This window comes from Anarrhichthys ocellatus, unplaced genomic scaffold, assembly GCF_004355925.1.
Source record: "Anarrhichthys ocellatus isolate YVR2014 unplaced genomic scaffold, GSC_Weel_1.0 scaffold135, whole genome shotgun sequence".
Taxonomy (NCBI): domain Eukaryota; kingdom Metazoa; phylum Chordata; class Actinopteri; order Perciformes; family Anarhichadidae; genus Anarrhichthys; species Anarrhichthys ocellatus.
The window spans coordinates 101,652-123,563 of NW_022280165.1; the positions used below are offsets into that span (position 1 = coordinate 101,652).

Genomic DNA, 21,912 nt, shown 5'->3' on the forward strand with positions numbered 1-21,912 from the left:
ATTGGATGTGGAACAGCCCGACAGAGAACATGCTCCACCAGCTCCACTGATTAAAAGTATGGCGATAATGGATTTTTTGGGGCTGTTTAGAGTATTTTTCTGATTTATGGAGTGATACAAAGCGATATCCAAAACGCCTCTGTAACAACCTTTGACTAACAGCAACAAAAAGAAACAAGAACTTTGAACCTGGCTTTATCCAATGTTCACATTTCTGGTCTGGAAATGTATGAAAATTAGCACATATTTGAAAAGTTAATGCATCATTTCTTTAAAACATGCCATTTCAGAAAACATGTAATTCAAAAAATAATTGCACTGATGCAAGTAATCAACGGGGGAAGTTTCATGGCTGTATCTCTGAGTTGAAACCTTTAACCTGTTCACCAGCGTCTCCCCTTAATCCACTAATTCTTCATGTTTGTTCATATTCATCTCCAGTGTATTGCCTGCTCATTGTGAACAATAAAGACAGACACCAGGCAGAGCATCTCCATGCATCCTTTAGAGGGCTCAGTTATTGGGTCCATGTTATAACAGTGATACTACTGTCTGAGGTGTCAATAAGATATTTTCCAGTATCGCAGTATGTCATCATGTGTTGCTGCTTATTTAACAAGCAACGTCTTGGCGTAAACAACATGCATTCTGCCTTTCTCTGTAAACGTATGCTAACTTTTCACAGCCAAGTTTACCAGGATTCAGTCTCTGGAAGCTTCAGGGTGATTTGAACCATGATAAGCGGGGGGGGGGTCTTCATGTGTCGGGCTGCAGAGATCACTCACAGGCCTTTATTGTATGTCACGATCTTACAATCTGTTGCCATTGCGATCTCCGGCTCCAGCTGACTCACACTGATCTGTGGGGATGGAAGCAGAATAAGAAAGGTCAACAGTGCAGAGAGAAACCCTCGTCAGATATCAAATACTTACTGCGTGCGTACGCTGTAGATGCATCCGTACACTTCTACACCAGCCGCTGCTCAAAGATTTGAAACCGTTTCATTTGTAGCTAAATAATTCTTAAAGGCTTTAAATGTTCTGTGTTTACTACTAATGTGCAAAAAGAGCCAATTTGGCAGATGAAGGTCTAATTTGAGGTTTGCGTCTCCTAATATTTGAACCAGAGACAGATGGCTGTTGGAGTCGGAGGCAGAATCCCAATCAGACATCTTGGTAGGTGTGAAACGGGGAAGTGGGACAAATCGAGTAGGCAGGGGGTCCGAGGGGAGCAGCGCATTCATGTTGCTTTTTAGGGATTTCTTTTTTTTTTTCACCCGATATCTTTGCGAAAGTGCAAAAAAGACTTGTGAGAGAAAAACAGGCCCCTCTGTGGAGCGGGAGGTAGCTTTTCACAGGACTGTTGGCAACACATATGTCTGAAGCTTTTCTACCATATGGCTGTCTGAGCTTTCTCCAGCGGTAATTAAATCCTACACATTTCTAAAGCCAGAGCTGGCTGGCTTGTGTCAGCGAGTCATTTGGCAGAGGGAAGACAAAGAGAGAGAGAGAGACCACTCCAGAGTCATTTCACAAGTAGAACGACACACGGAGGCAACAAGGCTGGAGTTAGGTCTCAGCCAGCGAGCCGGGATGGCATCAGTGAAGGAAGGGCCTGGGCACATCATGCCAGAGAGGTTACGTCTCAGAGGACTCGGTGTATCATATCATACATACAGGGGGGGGGCATCTGATAAAATCATAATCTATACGTTCAAATGATTTAACACAATACTGGTTACAGCTATACACGGTTAATGAAAGCTTTCACATTTACAACGGTCTGGCACTTATCTCAGATGAGATAAAGAGGACAAGAACACTATTACCAAACTCTGGTTTCTGTTCATGCAAAGTTTGACTCAAACATTTGAATCAGCTGTAAAGGCTTGTGTAACTACATAAAACCCTTCATCATATGATGTTTTATTGTATCTCAGAGGAAAGACATGTCCCTAAGTGGACCAGAAAGAGTTTTGGGAGGACGTACCTGGGACATCTGTGGGAAGAGACTGATGGCGAGAGGCAGAGCCAGGCCGAAGGCGGCGAGGCACACCAGACTGTGGACGGGCAGGACGAGTCTCCGCCGTCTCTGCAGGAGAGGAAGCCTGGTGGGACACAGAGGAGACTTTATTTACCTGACGGTTAACGTACGCCGGTGATAGAATGCATCTTCCACAAAGACTTTATACAGATACCAACATGTTCAAAAAGCAGGAGTTAAAGTAACCGTTTTAAATGTGAAAATACAGTTCAGTTAACAGGAATAAACGCTGGCAATTCAACCGGTTTGTGAACAACATATTTCAGGCACTTCCTGGCACAAAACATGCAACAACAGGAAGTGACAAATCTAGGCAACGTATGCCCTCCATTTAAATACAGAAGGAAGAAACATCTAAGTCGGGGTTTTGCAGATAAACAGATTTTATGTCACAGCAACATTACATCCTGCAAATCAGAAACAACCCCCGATATCTTCATTATTATTAACCCTCTGTCAGACAGACAGCACAGTATGAAGTGAGAACGGTACATCTCCTGTGGATCGGAAGTTAAACGAAGTTATTATCAAATAATAAGCTGCTATTCAATCACAGATTCAGAGGTTTCTGTTCAGGAACATTGAGCTCCAGAACCAACACCACTACACAGTTACACCATTACATTGTATTACCAAACTCTCCTCATCTTTGCTTTTATTATCATTTCTTCAGAATTCTAAACACTTTAGAAAACACATTACCATCAATTATAAAAGTCGCGTTTTGAACAAAACCGACTTTTTAAGGACGTTTTAAAGACCCATCTCCAAAAATATATTTGTGGTCTCAGCCCATATTCCTCCTCCCCCCCGCTGCCCTCTGTAGGATAATCCCCTCTTCAGTGAGCGGGACAGTGAACTCAGCAGGAGCTTGAGAAAGAGCCGCTCCATCTTTCCTCCACCAGCGCCGCCTCTCCCCCTAACGAGGAGAGCTACTGCCTAATGAGGGAGCTCATTAACACATATGGCTTCTATGGTTTAATTAGGCTACACACACACACACACACACACACACACACACCGTAGAACTGGGTTACAAAGAGAAAAGTCAATGGGAGAAAAGTTGTGAGGTTTGAGAGTGATGGGGGACGGTTTGGGCACAAGTTTGAAAATCAGGTGAAAAATTATCCAAAATTAATGACACAATTTCACGCAATCCTGTCTGCGTGAACATGCACTGAATAAGCTGGCTGCTGGCCATCTTCTGGTTGAGGTCGTACCCGGTTTCACTGTTTACATGAACCTGTAACACCGCCACTGAGCCGCCCTGTCGCCACGAGAAGACCAATTAATGGAATATCCCTGCTGACTTGAGTCTCTGCCACATACAGATACAACACTACGTTATCATAGTGACCGTCACCAAACATTCATTTATAAAGTCACAAAGCCACGGCAGCCGTAGAGGTTCTACTCGGGGCAACGCATTTTCCTGACTAAAAATAATTAATAGTGATTAAATATAGTTGCGTTTGCACGAAGGCCACAAATGAACGTCAGGGAAGAACAAAGCATTAAATATGGTGCTTTCTGAACATTATTATTTTACCTTTTGTTCACTTTCTACTCCTGCAGAGCCAGCTGCACCGTGGATACAGAGGCTTGTAAAGAGGAACAATAAACTGTAAAGCAGGTTTCTCATTTTGACACTAAACAAACACCTTGAGAAGAAGGTGGGGGGTGATGAACATGAACATGCAACGGAATTAAATAAAAGCCAGAGGGCGTTTCTCTGTCAGCAGCGGAAGAAGCTATTGTTGGAATTCTTAGTTATTATTCAACAGTTAACGGTTCAAGAGTTCACAACACTAAAGTTACCGTGTGGAGGATCTGGCCACGAGTAACGTACGGAGCAACGCTCTCACACCAGTGGGTCCTGGTTTACATGGATGTTGTGCACGGAGTCGAGGTCACACACAGCAAAGAGATTCACGTTTCATGCTATTCCACCAATATGGAAGTAAAACACAAGGCTACGTATTAACGCAGCAGCTAAAGTAAGGAAGAAGAAAACTGAAAGTTAGTTAACATGAATATAAACAATGCAGAATTTAAAATACTTTTGAGGTCTACTTCTGGTGATGTTTTTGCATTAAAGTGATGAAGCGCCTCGACGCTCTTCAATGTGCTTCATTGGCCTAAACACACATTCCCATGTTGTTGTTGTTTTTATTTCTAAACAGCTTCTCTATCAAGTTTCCAGAAAATATACACATTATTTATTGTTATTCTGACATAAAACATCATCACACGATCACCTGTATTTCCATATAATTGGACTGCAGAGAGAGAGTTTCTCTGCAGTCCTTCTGCAGCTCTTACGGTGTGAGCTCAGCCCCACATCCTTATACCTGCATATTCAGGCTGAAATGGAGGTTCTCAGTGCAGGAAGGCCTGAATGAAGCTCAAGACTCCCAAAAACAAATAGAAGTGTTGAATGTACTTATGGGTGTGCACCCTCTCACAGCTAGAGAAGCAGATGAAGGACAGAACATGCTGTCACTGCCTTGAATCTGCTCTCAGCAGTGTAATCCATCACGGAGGGGCCACGCAGGGAGCCGTCTCTGTCCCCTTGTTCTCGCTCCATTGAGAGCCAGTGAAGCCGACATAGAGGAACGCTGAGCTGCAACCACCGGTCCACCTCGCACTCCCCTGCTCGGTCTCTCTCTCTCTTCCCGCTCAGTCATGCAGCTGCCAGGAATCCCAAACACACCTGGGCAGCCGGCCCGCCTGCTCGGAGCGGTCGGGACAAGTGCCGTCAAGGACTTACAAAGATGGCCGCATTCCTCGGCACACCGCAGTTACAGTCGGGCCATCGATCACAGGACGTCCGTAAAAACACATTGCATCATTAAGACATCATTACGGTCAAATCACACATCACTGAATCTCTGTGGTGGAGGAGGTTCTGGATGAAGGAATCTGAGACTCTGAAATATTGATGATTTTATTCTCCATTTCTGCATTATCATTTAATTAGGGGTCATTCTAATGTCTACTTAATCTAACTTGTATTATATCAGAACACCACGTCTTGGTCTCTTTTTCCTGTGAAAATATGCTTCTGCCCACATCGAGTGATGCATGCACTTGAAGCAGGCAGAAGTCTCAATGGCTGAATGGATAAAGAAAAGGACGCCACCTACAGAAACTGAATCAGCAGGACATCCAGGGGAAGATAGACCAGTTAAGGGAGACAACTGTCTGAGGACTTAAAGCCATTATGACCAGAAGCAGAAGCGGCTCATCTTCAGGTATATTGTTCCTGTTGTTTATCAGTTACAGTCTAAACTGAGTGTCACTATTTCATGTTGTCTCTGTGGCAATAGAGGCTGTAAAACTACAAAGCAATGACCTCTTTAAAGTGACACTAAAACAAGAACCGTATGATTATTACGCTTAAGTATAACTCTGGCTATAGTCGATATTTGTATTGGAACTACATCTCATAAAAAGACCAAATAGCACCAACTGAAGTCTTTAAAATACACCAGTATTGATCCCAGGCTGCATATTCGAGTAAACAACGTTGAGCGCGTTTCAAACATGATTCAAATGTCATTAAAATGTAAAATGAGGATGTGGTTTCCTCCTCTCGCTAAAGGTTTGCTTCCCACAATCCGTCTTAGATCTCTTCGTAGAAGCCAAACAAGCTCATTGCTTTGGAGAGAAGTGACCAGTTCATGAAAGATAAATAACACAATGCAGTCTCTTACTTTTCCAGCGCAGCCATGATGATGGGAGGGAGCATCAGGATGGGCATGGGTAGGACCACTCTGGTCAGAGCCGTTTCTACAAGAGCCTGTCACAAACAAAGAGACGCTTCGTAAACCAACAAAGCTGCAGCTGAAGATTTCACATCAGGTTTTTTATAAAGCTACGTACATGCCTGGCGGCCACTTTCGACGTTCCCACCACATTCCCGTTGTCGTCGAGCACGCTGATGCCCTCCGACAGCTCGGAGTGTCTCATGAGCACCACGTTGCAGACGTTTGCAGTCGCTGTCGGGAGGCGAGAAGGCTTTTAAAAATGAAAGTGAAGAGTCTCACCTTGAGGAAGTTGACATTCTTTATTAGCTCACAAATGAGGAAATTGTCTTTTCACTTTCCGGCTGAGGTTTAAGATCAGGCAGCCTGGAAAGTGTCGTTGGAGCAGGAAGAGGTTCAGTTCCTTGCTCAAGGGTACTGTGGTAGGCACTGCAAGAATGAGTGCTAACATCATCAGACTGGTTGAACAGGAACTTTATGGAAGGATGGAGAGGATGCATTTCTTTTCATGAGAATAATTTCAGAATTTCAGAAGTTTTTTGTTTCCTGCATTAATTATATAATTATTATAATTACCAAGATGAAGACAAAATATTCTCTGTTTTGAGTTGACCAACTACTTATTTCATTATCATGTGAAAACGGGTTTCACAGTTCAAAGAAGTTGTGCGGTTGTGATAACAAGTAGGCTGTTTCCTCAGATGTGCTGCACACATTCATCTTCTCCTCGGCATCTTTAATAACCTCAAGCAGCATCTTCACATCTTTTATTTTGTCCAACATGTTGGCTTGTGACCAAATAGCTTCAAAACAAATGGGTTTAGTGCTAATTAGCAAATGTTAGCATGCTAACACGCTGGTGAAAACAATGTAGCGCAATGACCGGTTCCTATTCTCCTGACCCTGAATTTTGCTTTGAAGCAAACAGGCGCAAAGCGAGTTCTTGGTGTTGTGTTGGAAAGACATTTTGTATCTTGTTGCTGAGAAACGACGTCTGAAGGCGTTTTTACATCATCGCAGAAAAACAGCTCGACAAAACATGTAGCGCTCTACTGCTAGCAACATTAGCTTTGTAGCTAAGGAGGCAAATCGCACCTGTTAAACACGAGCGTGCTATTGTTGTCATTGTGAGCATGTTGGCATTGTCATGATGTTAGCATGATGCTCAAAGTCTCACAGAGCTGCTAACCTGTAAACTTTATATTATGATCAGGACACAATATCCAAGAAATGAGCTTTGCCGATGTCCTCTCTTGCCTTCATTAGAAAATGATATCTTTTAGACATAAAAGACAATTTAAACTGTGATGAAAATATGGTACATTTTATGTCATTGAGTGTTCTTTTAGAAGTCAGTGCAGCTCTCCTGGCTCTACTCACTGAAAAGCCTTCATCACTAAGTCACGTGCGCCACAATCCACAAACTGAACGCTGAGCTTCTGTCTTAAGTCGGTCGAATCAGCAACGAGCAGCGTGACCAAGGTGACCGATGGGTCAGCACACAGCAGTTAACAGCAGTGTTGTCTGCCTGTGATTTATTCACGAGAGCCAAAGTGAACCCAAATGTATGTTAATACAGATGGACCTTTCTCCTTGACTCTAATAGGAATAAGAAAAAGTCATTTTAGAGAGTTTAGTGGTGTCGCCGCGAGCCTTTTTAATTTAAGACAACAGCGTTGGGAGTTATCTCTACGCGCGGCTGCAGGGCGCTCTGTGAGGGGAATTCAATTGACTGAGCAAACAGCTCTTTCTACCTACAAGGGATGTCTTTTTATTATCCGCACCAATTAACAGAGGGACAGACAGCGGGATTTTAGCAACGAATAACACAAACTACAGCAAACAGGTCAAACAAAAAAACTCAATTGTAACTAAATTAATAAAAGGCATCAAAGTAATTATAAAAGTGAATCAATTATTGCCAAGTCTGAGCAGCTCAATGCTTAAATATCTGGCTGTAATTTGTAACTATTTAAAATAATTACATTTATGTACATTCTAATTGCCGTCTAATACCTCGTGGTATACTGGGAATGCACTAAAGGACTTTCCACATAATTACGGAAATATTAATAATAATTAAATCATGATTAATACCTTCAAACGACAACAAATTATCCCCATACCTTTCTAGCGGCGTGTCTTTCCCTCCGGTTAAGGTCTTCATAATCTAATTGAATGACAGGCTGCCGCTTGATTAGGTTATTACAAATACATCTAGCCTTAAGTAAGCAAACAAAATGGAGCGGGGGAAAATCCAAACAGCACTTTACTTTCGCCTGCTTCAATTAGCCATTTTAATTACCTTATATATGGCCCGACCAAAACAACAACAGCAACAACAATGAACAAACATAAATCAGGTAGATGAGGCCTTGACATAGACGCCACTTTAGGGGTAATTATCCAATTTGTTTGCGGCAGCAGAGTTCTAACAAGCAGCCAATTACCAGGCAAAGGCTGCTCTGTAGAAACCTGTTGATTTAATTAAAAGAACCGCCATGGTAAGAGAGGGGGGGGGCAAACAATTTAATTATGAGCCAGCAGCATTCTGGGACACGGGTCTATACCCCTGGGTGTGTGTCTGCGGGTGAGTGGCATGAAAATCAGCTTTGAGGCTTCACACACGTCTGACAAAGAGAGCTCACAGCCCCGCAGGGAGGACGCACGGAGAGGAACGGAGTGGTTCTCACACGGCCAGTTATGATGATCACACAACAGCTTTAAAAAAGCTACTCGTCAACATTAAGGATAAGAAGGAGCTCATTCTCAATCTGAAGATTTATATTCGGTCTCAAGTTTTCTTTCATTTTTTACATCATGAAAACAGGAAGTAATTCTTTGCCCTGACTTTTCATCAGTTCATGACAAGATACCTCAAAAACACCAATGACCAAAGTCTTATATACACAGCATGCTAACATGCAGTAGTTCACATGCTAACCTAAAGCTAGGCTAACCCTGACTTCAGCACACTAAAGCAGTTTGCGCTTCAGCCATGAAATAACATTAGAAACGGACTTATTCACACATTTAAATAATTGAAAAAAACACAATAAAGTATTGACAGACAATTTCAAGCAGAAATGATGGAGGTTTTATCTGAAGCATGGAGAAGCTCTGGTCTCCTTATGAGCATTGAGTTCATTACTGTGAACTCAAACATACACTCATTCAGAACTGGGCTCCCCGTCCGTCCCGTTCAGTGAGCTCTTTGAACTTACCCACTGCTGGGAAGGGGATGAACCTCTGCACCAAGAGCCTGGTAGTTGGGCTGAAGCGACTGGCCTTCTGGATTAACAAGTTCAACCCGACCTGAAGGAAAACCAGACGCACACGATACATCAGCCACTGGCTGTGTGTTAGAAAGCCAAGGTACACAAATGGATTTACTATTTGAGTCTTTCAGCACTGACGCAAAGAACACGCATGCTTTTGTCAGAAACGGTATGATTAGGAGAGAAGTGAAGATAAAGAGTTAAATACAGAACTGTATGTGAACACCCTACAGAGTGCTGTAGTCAAGAAGCTAAGCTCTCAGATAACACCCCATCATGCTACTCCAGCCTCCGGCCCTCCCCGGGCCGGCGGGGGGTCGTCACCAGAGCGGACGTTTAATTGGAGAGCTCCAGCCCCCGCCCGTCGTTCCGCCCTCCAGACACCCCGCGGTTTTTTTTTTTCTGTGCTTGTTGACGTTGTGAAGCCTGAGAGCAGCAGCCGGGTGAGCGCCCAGCGGGACCAGTAATTGGCTCGGGTTGAGCCCTGCGTCCACACTGAGTGCTGAGTCAGGCAGGTGTGTGAACGCCTGTTACACTCGTTTGACATTCGAGTCTTTGATGACAAAAAAAGGTAAGAAAAAAAGGTTCAACTGATGAGGGTATTGTGATGGCTGGTATTCAAAGGTTTATGCTTGAATTTCGCCATTTTCCTGTCAAATCAATTGAAAATATTGGGTGTTTGACTCTAAAAATCTTTTCCTGTCAGGGTGGGAAACAATATTTCATTTTTAAATAACATGGTTATACCGGTATATCAAGACTCTTTATGTGGTTCAACTTGCAATCATCAATATCCTGCTGACATATTGGTCTGTCCCTGGTGTAACAGAAAGCGTGGATCAATAGGTGACTCAGCTATTGTTGCGCGATGACTTCGCCTCTTTGCAGTCACAGGGACCATTCAGTCAGAGCAGAAGCATTAAGGGAACTCACAGCAATGGACACCGCGCTGGTCACTGCACCGAGGTATCCCTGGAAGAATCTGGAAATTGGAGCCGGCTGCCGTGAAAAATGAGTCAAATTACAATATGAACACATTTCATGCAGCTCTGTGCGTCAAAATGGGACTGTGTCAACTACAGAACCTTGGAGGCGTTGCGGTTGCAGTAGTTCACGCAGGCATTGTGACTCTGGTTTAACCACTGTAGGAGGAGAAGAAGAGGAGCTTGTTAGTAGATGTGCTGATATTACTCTGTGATTACAGCTGCTACATTTAGCATTTACAACATTGTTAAGTCCCTGTCTGGTTAATTAATGTAAGCAAATGGGAATATATATGGAATACACAAATGCAGAAGTAAAACATAAAAATGCTCGTACAGCAGCAAAGAAACAAGTACACAATGTCCTCGTCCCTTCCACAACATGCCCACCACCTGCCTCCTCAGCTGTTCAGCTCCACTAGATATCCTAGTGAGTCCATAGTGGATGGTACACATATTTGAAGCTTAAAAGTCATTTCCTAGCATTTCCCCGAGCTTTCAACTGAACGTCACCGCCGTCTAAAGAGGAGAGAGACGCCGAACGTTCTGGAGAAAGCATGTAGTTGATCCCCGAGTTTAATGATTTTAAATATTACTGTAGAAATGAGACGATGACAGCCTTTGTCTCAAAGCAGCAGTATTTCTATTGGTTCATTTTAAAGAGCCAGTGTGCAGCATTTCCGGGGCAGAAAATGAATATAATATTCAGAACTTAGCTTTCATTTGTGTATAAACACCTGAAGCTGAAAATCATAGTGTTTCAGTGATCTCAGAGTGAGTCTCCAGAGGGAGCAGGTCCTCTTCAGTCGGACTTCTGCTCCTAAAGCAGTGTTGTTACGGTGAGACCGGCCTGTGAGCGAGGCCAACGGCACTTCCACTGCGTTTGATTACGTTACGTTCTCTTGAAAAGGGAAAGTGGAGTGAAGGGGGATTCAGTCACTGCTGGATGCCACTAAATCCTACACACTGTACGTGACATTGAAAAGATGTCTTGATAAGATCGATGAGGATTACAGGTCAAGAAGTCGGTCTTTACCTGCCAGAAGATCGTCGACACCAATGTTTGATTTGGTAGAAGGAGGCCAACAACCTGCACGAAGACACAATTACTAAATAATAGACTGTTAACAATAACAGATATCTTTAATATTCTTATGAAAGCGTACAATATGTGTGGATGACCTTCTATGAAGCCTTCTACATTTTAGAGTAATTACAAGAAATATGACGACTGGATTACATCACTGAAATACTGTATGAGGAGGAAGAGTCTTACCACTGGTGTGCCAAAGGGGATAAACCCTGTTAAAGAAAGAGTCTGTTCATCATCTTACATTCATAATGGTTCGCTTTTATTTTGAGGTTTTCTGTTGCCAGATTTAAAGATCTTTAGAAGCACACAGCTCTGGTTCTCTTCCCTTGTCTGTACAATAAGACTCTGATCTCTGCAGAGCTTGGGTCCAGGACTATTCATCAAATTCTCCTGCCTCCTTCCTTCTCTCTCCTCCCTCTCCGTGACACTTCAAAACTGCCCTGCAGAAAAAAGGTGCTTTGGGACCGGACCAGAATACTTGTGTTTGCTTCTTCCAAGAGCTTCGAGAACTTCCCCGTCACCGTGGGAGAGAGGTTTTAATCAGCGCCCAGCTGAGCGTGACCTTTTTCAGGCCCGAGACAACCTGAAGTCCCCCGTTGAGCCGTGACAGTTCCCAGGGTGAACGAGGCCGCCGTGTTGGACCACATAACAAGCCCCTAGATCCCACTTCCCCCGAGGCTTCCACACCAAGCCACTGTACCTGACATCCGAAAGGGCATGAGGACCTTCTCCCCCGTGTCAGGGTGGATGATGGCCTGTAGAAAGAGCAGAGTTATTAGTATCACACGATGATGAGCACTGATTTGGGTTAATTCAGTTCAAATTCATCAGGAAGAGAGTTTTGCTGCGAGCTTGGAGCAACAAAGGATTATACTTCACTTACTTATTAGTTCATCGTTTTCATCCCTTCAATGTGAACATCTAGATATTGGGCAACTTTCTAAAAAGTATTACAGTTCCCTCGCATGAAATGAATTGTATTGTGTGTTGATGTACTTAGTATCAGTGCGTCTCAATGCATTAAGGCATGAAGTGACAACTTGTGATCAGGTTCACGTTGGAGTTTATTTGGAGGGTTCATGGGTGGAGCTGATGGGGGCCTTCTTGGTTCTGCATACTCGTACTGTGTAGGACCCAGTGACACGTCATCGTAGTCGGGGACTATACTTCAATATGTGGTCCAACACATTCCAGCATAATCATCTTTAACTCCTAGTGCATGCTGGGGGAGATGTGGGTGTATTTGCATCAGTATTTAGAGCTTATAATCAGATCATGCAACAATAACATAAGCTAAAGCTATAAAGAGCACAGAACTCAATTTCATACTCTGTTAAAAGACAACTCAGTTAAAAACATAATCATTTAAAATCATTATGTTTTCTTTAGATGAGTCATAAACACCAGCTTTATAACTGTTGCTGTTTACATGTTACTGTCAATCATTTTCTGTTGCTTTGACTAACTGCACCTGCAGTTCAGTGAGTCACACGTCTGTGGAAGCTCTTACTGCTCATGAGCACTGGACTTAACGCCACTTCAGCGTCTGAGTCATTTCTATAACTTCATCATTAAAGCCTGTTTTTAATGTTGCGTTTTTCAGTTTGTTGTCCAATCTACGGTATGTTTGTTAACCTTTACTATGAATATAAAAACAACACACCGCCTCCCATGAGGACTCCTCAACATGCGGACACAGTAGGAGCTGAGGACCAAACCACCAAACTGATGGTTAAAGAGCGACACGCTCTTCGCACTGAGCCACAGTCTTCCTCATCATGTTTGGGATGTTTTGACGTTAGGTTTAAAGTCTGGTATAAGTTTTGTTGGCCAATCCACGACAGCATAACAACCAGGGAAGATAGAAGATTGTAGAAGATGTGTACGTTAGTGAGAAGAGAGACAAGAAGGGAATGAATGAGAGAGAAACATCTTACCTGCTTTATTTTCTGAGCTTGCCAAAGCTGTAGAAACAAATAAACATCTTTCATGGGAAGAAAAACTTTCACTTGTAAGCACCAACCTTTAAATGCTTCACAAACACCTGGTTCTTTAACCCTTCTGTCGACCAATCAACACGCTTTGATTAATGTTAATGTCAACTCAAGTTGTTGTGTCTTCACCTGAGCATCTGTCACTCCCGCCGGCAGAGTTCCTTGTTTGAAGCGGTCGAGCAGCTCCACAGACTCCTGCAGACGTTTCTGATGAGACCAGACAGATAGAAGTCAGTAAAAGGTGAGGGAGGGAGGAGGTCTGTCCTGGAGGCTGAGAGCTGTTTCTTTATATTCTACTCTTGAAGCCACACGGCTCAATGCATGATAATCGTGTTTCACTAAAACTTTCATGCTGATTTGCAGTTGACAAATGAGTTTCCTGAAGAGTACTGAGCAGCTTACTGTGGAGTGATCGTTGTCTAATGCTGAGCCAAATACAAGATCATGTGGCCCAATTTGTTCTAATGATCTTGCCATCTGTATGTGTGTGTGTGTGTGTGTGTGTGTGTGTACGTGCACGTTCCTTTCCCCACATTTGTGTGCGTTAGTGTTAGGTGTGCACTTTTGCCTGTGCGCACATGAGATTGTGTGTGTGTGTGCGCGATCGTATGCAAAATCATGGCCATCCTTGTTCCACTCTCGTCATTAGGGGCAAGTTAGGGCTACGCCTGGCTCAGCAGGGTGTGTGTGTGTGTGTGAGCGTACACACTCTCCACCCCTCACAGCTGCCCCACATGTCCACACCTCATCACATCCCAGGAGCCACTGCCGCTATTACTGTCACCAAAGAGCTCGCTAACAGCTTCATTACCCAGAGCACCAGAGCACTGATGACTCCATGAACAAACTGACCAAAACACAACAAAGACCTGGAGGAATATGAGGACAGAAAGACCAGAGAAGGCGGCGTCCGTGGCCAGAAGAGGTCCGATCTCAGCTGTGCTCCCGGTTACAGAGAATCCTTAAGTGTGTTAACAAATCACTCAAGTTAAAATGGACATTTTAGGAATTGAATTACTCCGTCAAATCCATTGTCTTTAAGGTTCCCTTCCATCATCTCTGGACAGTAAATACTGGCTCTGTGTTCTTTCATGCTTCATTACTGTGCTCTCTTCTCTTACTGGATTAAAACTGGAGTTTTGCCAGTTTCCCAGACCTCCGTGTTAAAATTGCTTTACCGTGATGGCATCTTTATATGCGGCATTACAGAACCCTTAGTAGAACTTTATGTTTCTTCATAGTTTCTGTATTTTGTAGTTCTGTTATTCAGTTGTTTCTAGTACTTGTAGTTCTATCACTGCTAGCTCTACTCGGACGCACATCTACTGCACGTCTGTCTGTGCTGGACGAGACATCTCTCCTCTGTTCTGTACTCTGAGGTTTCTCCTGTTTCTTTGTTTTAGATCAGAGGACAGAGGGTCTGTGTGATGTACAAATGGTAAAGTCATCTAATGACAAACTTGTGACTAAATAAACTTCACTATTTTAAAAGTCATACTCCCAAAGTCTGCAGCTATCTCCCTACAATCCCTCAAATGTGAAGCACAAGATAGCTATGGATCAGAAGAGCAGCACTCTGATGAACTGAGAACCTCCAGAGCAGAAGAGACCTCTTCCTGAATGTGTCAATAAAGCCAGGGTTGGTCATCTTCTTCAGAAACATTACTGTTACAACTTTAACTTAAAAACAGATGAGACTATGATTCATCAGACCAAATCCATATAATAAATGAGTTTGTGTACCTCTGTCACGAAGAGTGTGCTGGGGTCAATCACGTCCAGGAAGTGCCTGAACCGACCAAAGAATGTGTTCTAAGAGAAGGAGAAGAAAATACATCATACAAACAATATCTATTACCTAAACATCATTAACAGCGAGACATAAACCAAAGATATTTAATGCAAAGTGTGGTCTTTAAGTCTGTGTTTTCAATGTGTATTCACTGGAATACTGGAGTCGGGAACGTTTGGGAAACCTTTCTCTCCACTATACAGGACAAATAGAATGCTGAAATAAGCAGGCTGACTCTGGATTGTGCCTTTGAGCAAAGAGAGGCAGAGATTCCAGCTGTCAGCCAGTAAACAGTGGTTTTACAGCGCGCCAGCTGTTCCAACACACCAGGTGGAGCTGCCTCATTAAGACCTCAGACAAACTCTTTCCTATCTGCATCTTTTCGGGACCCGAATCCACTCACACTATTTGCAATTAATTTCTATAATGACTGTGCCAGAAATACCTTTCCATCATTTATTCATAACCGAGCATAAGGAATAATTTCGGAGATAAAGCAACACACCACGCAGCACCGAGAGGCCCCCGCCCTCCCTCCCCGAACTTCAATTTAATTACACTAACTGCTAATTTGAATGAAAGTCTGGTATCTGACTCACTGCTGTGCCTCGTGACACCCTGAACATATGGACGGTTGGTAAAAACACGGCATGAGGGAATAGTTTCTTATCTTTTTAATTAAATTATTCACCAGTGCCACTCCAACTTGACCAGTCTGAGCCAACACTGGTGAGCAGTGGGAGAGAGGGGACATGTCTTACCTGAGCTCATCGGTGTGACGCTGTATTCTGTGACCCGTCAGATGATGTAACCTGATCTAGATCAGGTTAATAATAGTCACTGGTCATCCTACGTCCTATAGAAATACTACATTTCAGAGTAACACTGATCACGCTCATGTACATTAATATTTTTGGTCTAATATTTGTGCATTTTATTATTGATCATGAATGTGTTTTATGTTTTGAACACGTGTTAATTTCACAGTCTATGCCATGAATATATCAATGCACTACTTTCATATTTTTAAGAGGAAACTTAAAATTATATGCAAACAACTCTCACTTAACAATGCAAATACTGCAAAGGTCTGGAGCTCCAGCATTTATTTATGTAATGTATTTATCATTGGCTTATTATAGTATTTACAATCAAAGGGTTGCTTAAAATTGCACTTTCATAAAGTTATGACAGGTAATCCGAGGTTTTTTAATAAAAGGTATTTAAGGTATTCTATACTATTAATGATGCTGCATCACACTTAATGGTGCGGAGACATTATCAATTTCACTTGTGCTTTTCCTACTACATGACAACATCACCTTCCCTTAATAAGGTCCATTTGAATCCTTTTGATAAACTGATGGAAGAAATCATTAAGTTTATAACAATTAAAATTCGACAGAAAAATCACAAAATTTGGAGAAATATAGTGGAGTAAAAAGTACAAGATCTGCCTGTGAGATATGGTGGAATAGAAGCATAAAGGTGCTTAAAATGGAAATACTCAAGTAGAGTACAAGTACCTCGAATGTTTACTAAGTTACTCGAGTAGTCACACGTTATATGAGACCTAAAGTAAATCTGAGTCAGTATAAGCCTCAACATACTCAGAAGAAAAGCGTGCGTGTGCGTGCGTGCGCGCGCGTGTGCGTGTAGAATGCTCCATGTTGACAGTCCGGTCAGAGTCCAGAGTAAGTGAACATTGACCATAAGCTCGATCACTGCCGAGCTTTCAACGTGCACGTTTTAAGAGTTACAGCACTAGTTTGCAGGAGCTGGAGCTCCACAAACTAGTGCTTCACACTCGGATGTGTACAAGTCTGTTGAACGAAAGACAAACAAACAAGCCTGGTGCTTGAAGTGTGCACATATGAAGTAAAGTGGCAAACTTTCACCAAAGAGTTGTGTTTAAAGATAAAAGTACCTGGTCGAAACGTGGCTTGCCATGCTGGAATGTGACATATTCAGACATGCTGCTGCACAGAAACAACACACATCTACAGCAGCGCGCTTCTGCTGCACGATAGCTCACCACTTCATGAAACTACAAGCTGTCGAGCTGTTCATGCAGCGTTTAGCCGTTCAGTGGCCAGGTTGCATTAGGGGTAATGTAGTTTTTCCGGGCTGCATTGCGCAACAGGATGTGGTTTGAACATTTGTTTAGCGGACTACACTTCCCAGCGGAACACGCTTTGTTGACGGTGTTTTAAAAGAGAAGTCAAGGCGTTAAGCGTCAGTCTGGAGCGCAGCAGACTGAAAGAGACGTTCTGAGTTATATCGGTGGAAGCACTGAAGGAAGGCGTTTGGGTTTAAAGAGTAGAACATAGCCCTCTAGTGGTGCTTCTGGATTAAAGTCAGTAGTAGTACAATGTGCAGGGGTTGGACAAATTAAGATGAACCCCTCACATTCATGACAGTTATAGTATGTGTAGTATTTATTTGGAAATGATGCATTACTCCCTGGAATATGGGGGCTTTTAATGTCGGGGGAGTTACATCCTATAAACACCTAATAAAACCTCAACATGTATGATGGGAGACACATGCTGGTGCTCTTACTTTAAGAATGAACAGTATATTTAGCCTTACATAGAGCACATGAGTTCACCCTATCCTGTGTGTGAATACACGGTGACTGTAGATACGTCACTTAAAAAACAAGGTACATTTTAAGTATTAAATACTGTTTTCACAAGTTATATTAGATGTAAGAAAAGCAGCTACAAAACTGGGTACGGGTTGCAGCTTCCATTACATTAAAGTGCTCGGTTTGGTTATCATTTTATCAAATGTGTTTCTGTTAAGATGTCGAAAACAGAATTATAAATAACATTTAAAACATCTGTACATCTGTTTTTGCTAATACGAAGAAGAAGAAAAAAGAGCAAACTATCAGAAACACAAACCCTAAATGCAAATCCACTGTAAACAAAGAAAGACACAAACACACCCCAAAGAAAGATTTACAACCAAACATACGGTGAGCAAGAAACACAAAATATTCTTTATTAAATATACAAAATTTGTGAAACAGAATTGCGTCACGAATTGTAAACTTTCCAATCTCACATACTACCTTAAGCACATTCCACCGGCTACATACTCAGAATACAAACAGTTTAAAATCAAATGAAAATGGAAGACATGGACGCTTATTCCTGCGCTTCATAAGTGCCGAGTCACATTTAAATATGTCTCTACAGTCGTCTATGCACTTGGTATTGCGATCGCACCGCAGAACAGAGATGACGAGATGGTCGTGATTGCTGGAAGCTCACTGGCAAATCATCGCTGTGGTGTCGAAGTAGCTTAGATCAAAGCTTAAATCACAGAGCGATTAGAAAGTGCAGTAGGGTGTAAAGTAGACCTAACTATACCGATATCAACAGACGGGTACAGCAAAGTTATGTTCTGACGATTAAGTAGTGCAAGAACATCCACAAACGCTGTTTAAAGTGGCATCACATCAGAATACCTTGTGGTGAATCGATCCGCTCCATAGATTAAGTTTCAAGGCTTTTTTTTTTGGCATTTCACAGGAAATCACTGTTACTGCTCATTTTCTATTGGTATGCATACAATTCAGTTTTGTGCAGTGATCTAAACAATATCAAAACAAAGCATCAGAAGAAGTAAAAAAAAAAAAAAAAGGAGTGAACTCTCTCTCAGTGAACAGATGGCTTCTCCTCTTCACAAACCTGCCTCCAGCCCCGACAAGTCAGATGAAGTGCGAGATTCTTGACCAACGTCAAAACAAAAACAAAAATAAGGCAGCATTTGGCATTTCAACACGGCATATATATATGCTGTAAAATGCGGTATATATCCCTTTGTAACACCTGAAAGCAGGAGCGATGTGCGTGCTTGAGCAGAAGCGGATGTGACACACGGACACCGAGGGAGGGGGGAGTCAAGAAGCGGCACGTTAGCAGGCATTTTGTCAGCAGTGGCGCTGTGTTGATAGGAAGGCAGAAGCAGGAGATCAGAGGAGCTGTGATGGCTGATCGTGATACTGTCTTCACCTGATAACACATACCCATAGAAGAATCAGTTAGCTTATGTGGCTGAGCATTATGGGTAGTTTCAAGACATGCCCAAAGAACAGAACGAAGAAAAAAGGCAGGAGGAGGAGGAGGAGGGGGGAGGCAGAGCAAGCAAAAGATAAACGGCCCTTATCGTGCGTATGAAAGAAAACCATTCACTTGCTGGCTAAGAACACTTTTGAACATTCAGATGCTACAATCCAGTTCCCAGTAATGTGCACGCGACAGGGCTGACCCCTCGCACCAAAAACACGAGTCAGAGCTCTCGAGATTCATTTGGGAACATTTGTAGAGTGTCAATCCAAAACAACAGAGACACCAGGAGGAAGGAGGCGTAAGTCATTAAATACATTACTGTATTAGAAACATACGAGTGGTTTGGCATGAATTCACCTCATTAAACAAATATTGCATACGCTATAAAATAATGAGACTATTTTCCAAAGCGTACTTGAAGATTATTGATACATTTCCTTCCTTCCAAGCAGCCATTGGTTTCAGATCATTTCAGGAATATCTCGACGGTTATTCGCTACACGAGAAGATTCGACTCTCAAATCTGTACTCCAAGTACGGATCATTAACCGGGAGGCGATTAGCTTAGCTTAGCATTAAGACTGAAAACAGGGGGGGAACAGTTAGCCTGGCTCTGTCCAAATTTTAAAAAACGTTGACGATAAACATGCACTAAGTTGTTCCTGGAGTTCTTGGGATTTTGAACTGTTGGTCCGACAAAACAGGAAATCTGAAGACGTCACCTCAAGTGAATAATCCATTAATCAAGAAGATAATCTGCAGATTAATTGAAAATGAAAATAACAAAATTTGCAGACCGACAGGCTGGTGACAGCGATGTCCTCTGGTAACTGAACCTCTGCATCACTTCCTTCAGAACACAACTATGAAATAAAAGCAAGTGGTCACGGATAGATCTTTAGTCTTGAGCAGGTTTCAAGTCTCTGCAAGTTGAGCGTCATGCTGCATTGAAACGGAGCTAAACCAATGGCTGCCTCCAAGGTATAGAATCAATCTAAAGCCTGACGGTATGCTGCAGAAGTGGCCAGCATTGATTTAAAGTATGCAATTTGTAGTCAATGGTCTGAAACATGCAAAAGCACCAGAGCGGCCCTCCAAGTCGTTCGCTCTCCTTTCTGGACTGCAACACTTTCTAAAGAATGCTTTTGAAGAAGCGGTGCGAGGAGTGAGTTGGATATTCAGTGTTGTGGACTGACACTCGACCATTTCTCTTGTGATAAGGTGATAGAAGTGAGGTGAGGTGAGAAGGAGGAATCACTGTTTCCACAATTAGGAAATGGAAGCATCTCAAAACCAACTGGCTGTGTGGACCTGAAAACAACCTGAGGACCCGCTACATTCAGAACCGCCCGAACCAAAGCCTTCAACGAGGACGCGCTTCAGCACAGATAAGCATGCCGGCTGGAAAACATGGCCTCGACATCTCTCTCAGTGCCGACATGTTTGTATCAAAAAGGACAGCATAGCAGTGAAAAGACTAAAGAGCTGTTGTGGAGGACGGAGTGAACCGAGCCGAGGAAAACCTTTTCCTGCCACTCCGTCACTTTAACTTGGAGCGCACTTGCAGGAGAGTGGGCTTCTGCTCCATGATGCTCACCAGCAGCGTGTCAATGTAGTCCTCCAGGTCTTTGACCTGCGGCTTCAACTTCCTCAGCTCCACCTCCCGCTTAGCCAGCATAAGTTTCTGACGCTCAAACTCCGCCTTCTGCCTCTCCAGGTCGGCCTCCCGCTGCACCAGCAGGGCGACCAGTTCACGGTGGTTCAGGTGGTAGTACGAGCCCGCTCCCTCAGTCACGGACTGAAGGCAGAGACAGACAGACAGGAAGAGGAATGAGAGTGTAACAAAGATAAGAGTGGCGTCACGTCTCCTCAGTGGATTTCCTGTTGATTCAATTGAGTTTGTCTGTTCAGCTATATTGGCGTTTGCTGCTCATGCTAATTATCATTTAAATACATGTAACTCTGTGCTCCTGAGGATTCATCCCAAGAAAGATGGTTTCCAACAGGAAATGCAAACTCATTCATGAACAGGGCTGATTTCTAACCTCTAGGCCATTTCTGCCTTTTGTTAGTACTTAAAACAGATCAGGTGTCATTTAGATAATGTATATGAATTTAGTATAGTAATAATATAGTTTTTTTGTAGTGTAATTTAAAATGCAGTTTGAAATTGTACATAAACTAAACACAAGTCATGATCATTAAATCTCACAACACATAGTTCCTGTTGTTTGCCTCTGAAGGGCAGCATGTTTCACATTATTAATACAATAACTCACCGTTACCTTCTTCCTGTCCGTCTCCTGCTCGCTAAGCTGGCTGAGCTGGCTGCTCCTCCCCGGGTGGATGGTGGACTTGAGCTTCTCCAGGCCGGTGGCCAGCACTGACCGGCCCTCAGTCCGCTTCTCGTCAGCCGGTGTGGCAGTACTCAGGGGCTTCACTGGGTGGGGGCTGGAGGGGACGACAACAAGCAGCACACACAGTATAGGGTCAGGTGTCCCTCCTCCGGGGCTTCTGGGTTTACATTGAAGACTCTGGTGGTCGTACTGGAGGTCCAAAGCTCCTCATGATTCATGGTGAAAAAAGCCAATTATCTTTCAGCCACGTGTCTGAAATTAGCATCTAAAACTAATTTAACTAAGAGGACTTGAATTTACAGTTTGTGATTTTCAGAGTAAAATCCTTGAAATGGCCGATTAAACAGTTTTAGCTCAAATAAAACTCAACATGCTTGTGGCTGTGGGTGATAGAAGGCTTCTTTTAATTAATTAACGATATAATACTTTTAGGTGTTACTTACAATCGGTGCCAATTAGCATTTAAATGTATTAAAATACCACCAAACTACCAGCATGTTTTCTCATTAATTAGGTTCAAACT

General features: G+C 42.9%; 1 protein-coding gene across 16 annotated transcripts in view; it reads right to left on the reverse strand.

Annotated features, from left to right (window-relative positions):
* Positions 1-485: 485 nt before the first annotated feature.
* The window catches only part of LOC116399904 (sideroflexin-5-like), a 41,445-nt gene continuing 20,018 nt past the window's right edge, over positions 486-21,912 (reverse strand). For 3 of the 16 annotated variants that reach the window (XM_031877378.1, XM_031877372.1, XM_031877369.1), the window contains 15 exons: positions 21,312-21,483; positions 20,630-20,830; positions 14,902-14,970; positions 13,288-13,365; positions 13,102-13,128; positions 11,865-11,919; positions 11,348-11,373; positions 11,108-11,161; positions 10,174-10,230; positions 10,022-10,087; positions 9,035-9,125; positions 5,929-6,044; positions 5,760-5,845; positions 1,990-2,107; positions 486-859 (listed from right to left, as the gene is read on the reverse strand). In XM_031877378.1, coding sequence (XP_031733238.1) covers positions 782-859; positions 1,990-2,107; positions 5,760-5,845; positions 5,929-6,044; positions 9,035-9,125; positions 10,022-10,087; positions 10,174-10,230; positions 11,108-11,161; positions 11,348-11,373; positions 11,865-11,919; positions 13,102-13,128; positions 13,288-13,365; positions 14,902-14,970; positions 20,630-20,830; positions 21,312-21,483 — 1,294 coding nt within the window. In that variant the 3' untranslated portion in view covers positions 486-781. The other 13 variants (XM_031877370.1, XM_031877371.1, XM_031877379.1 and 10 more) reach the window with 13 other exon arrangements.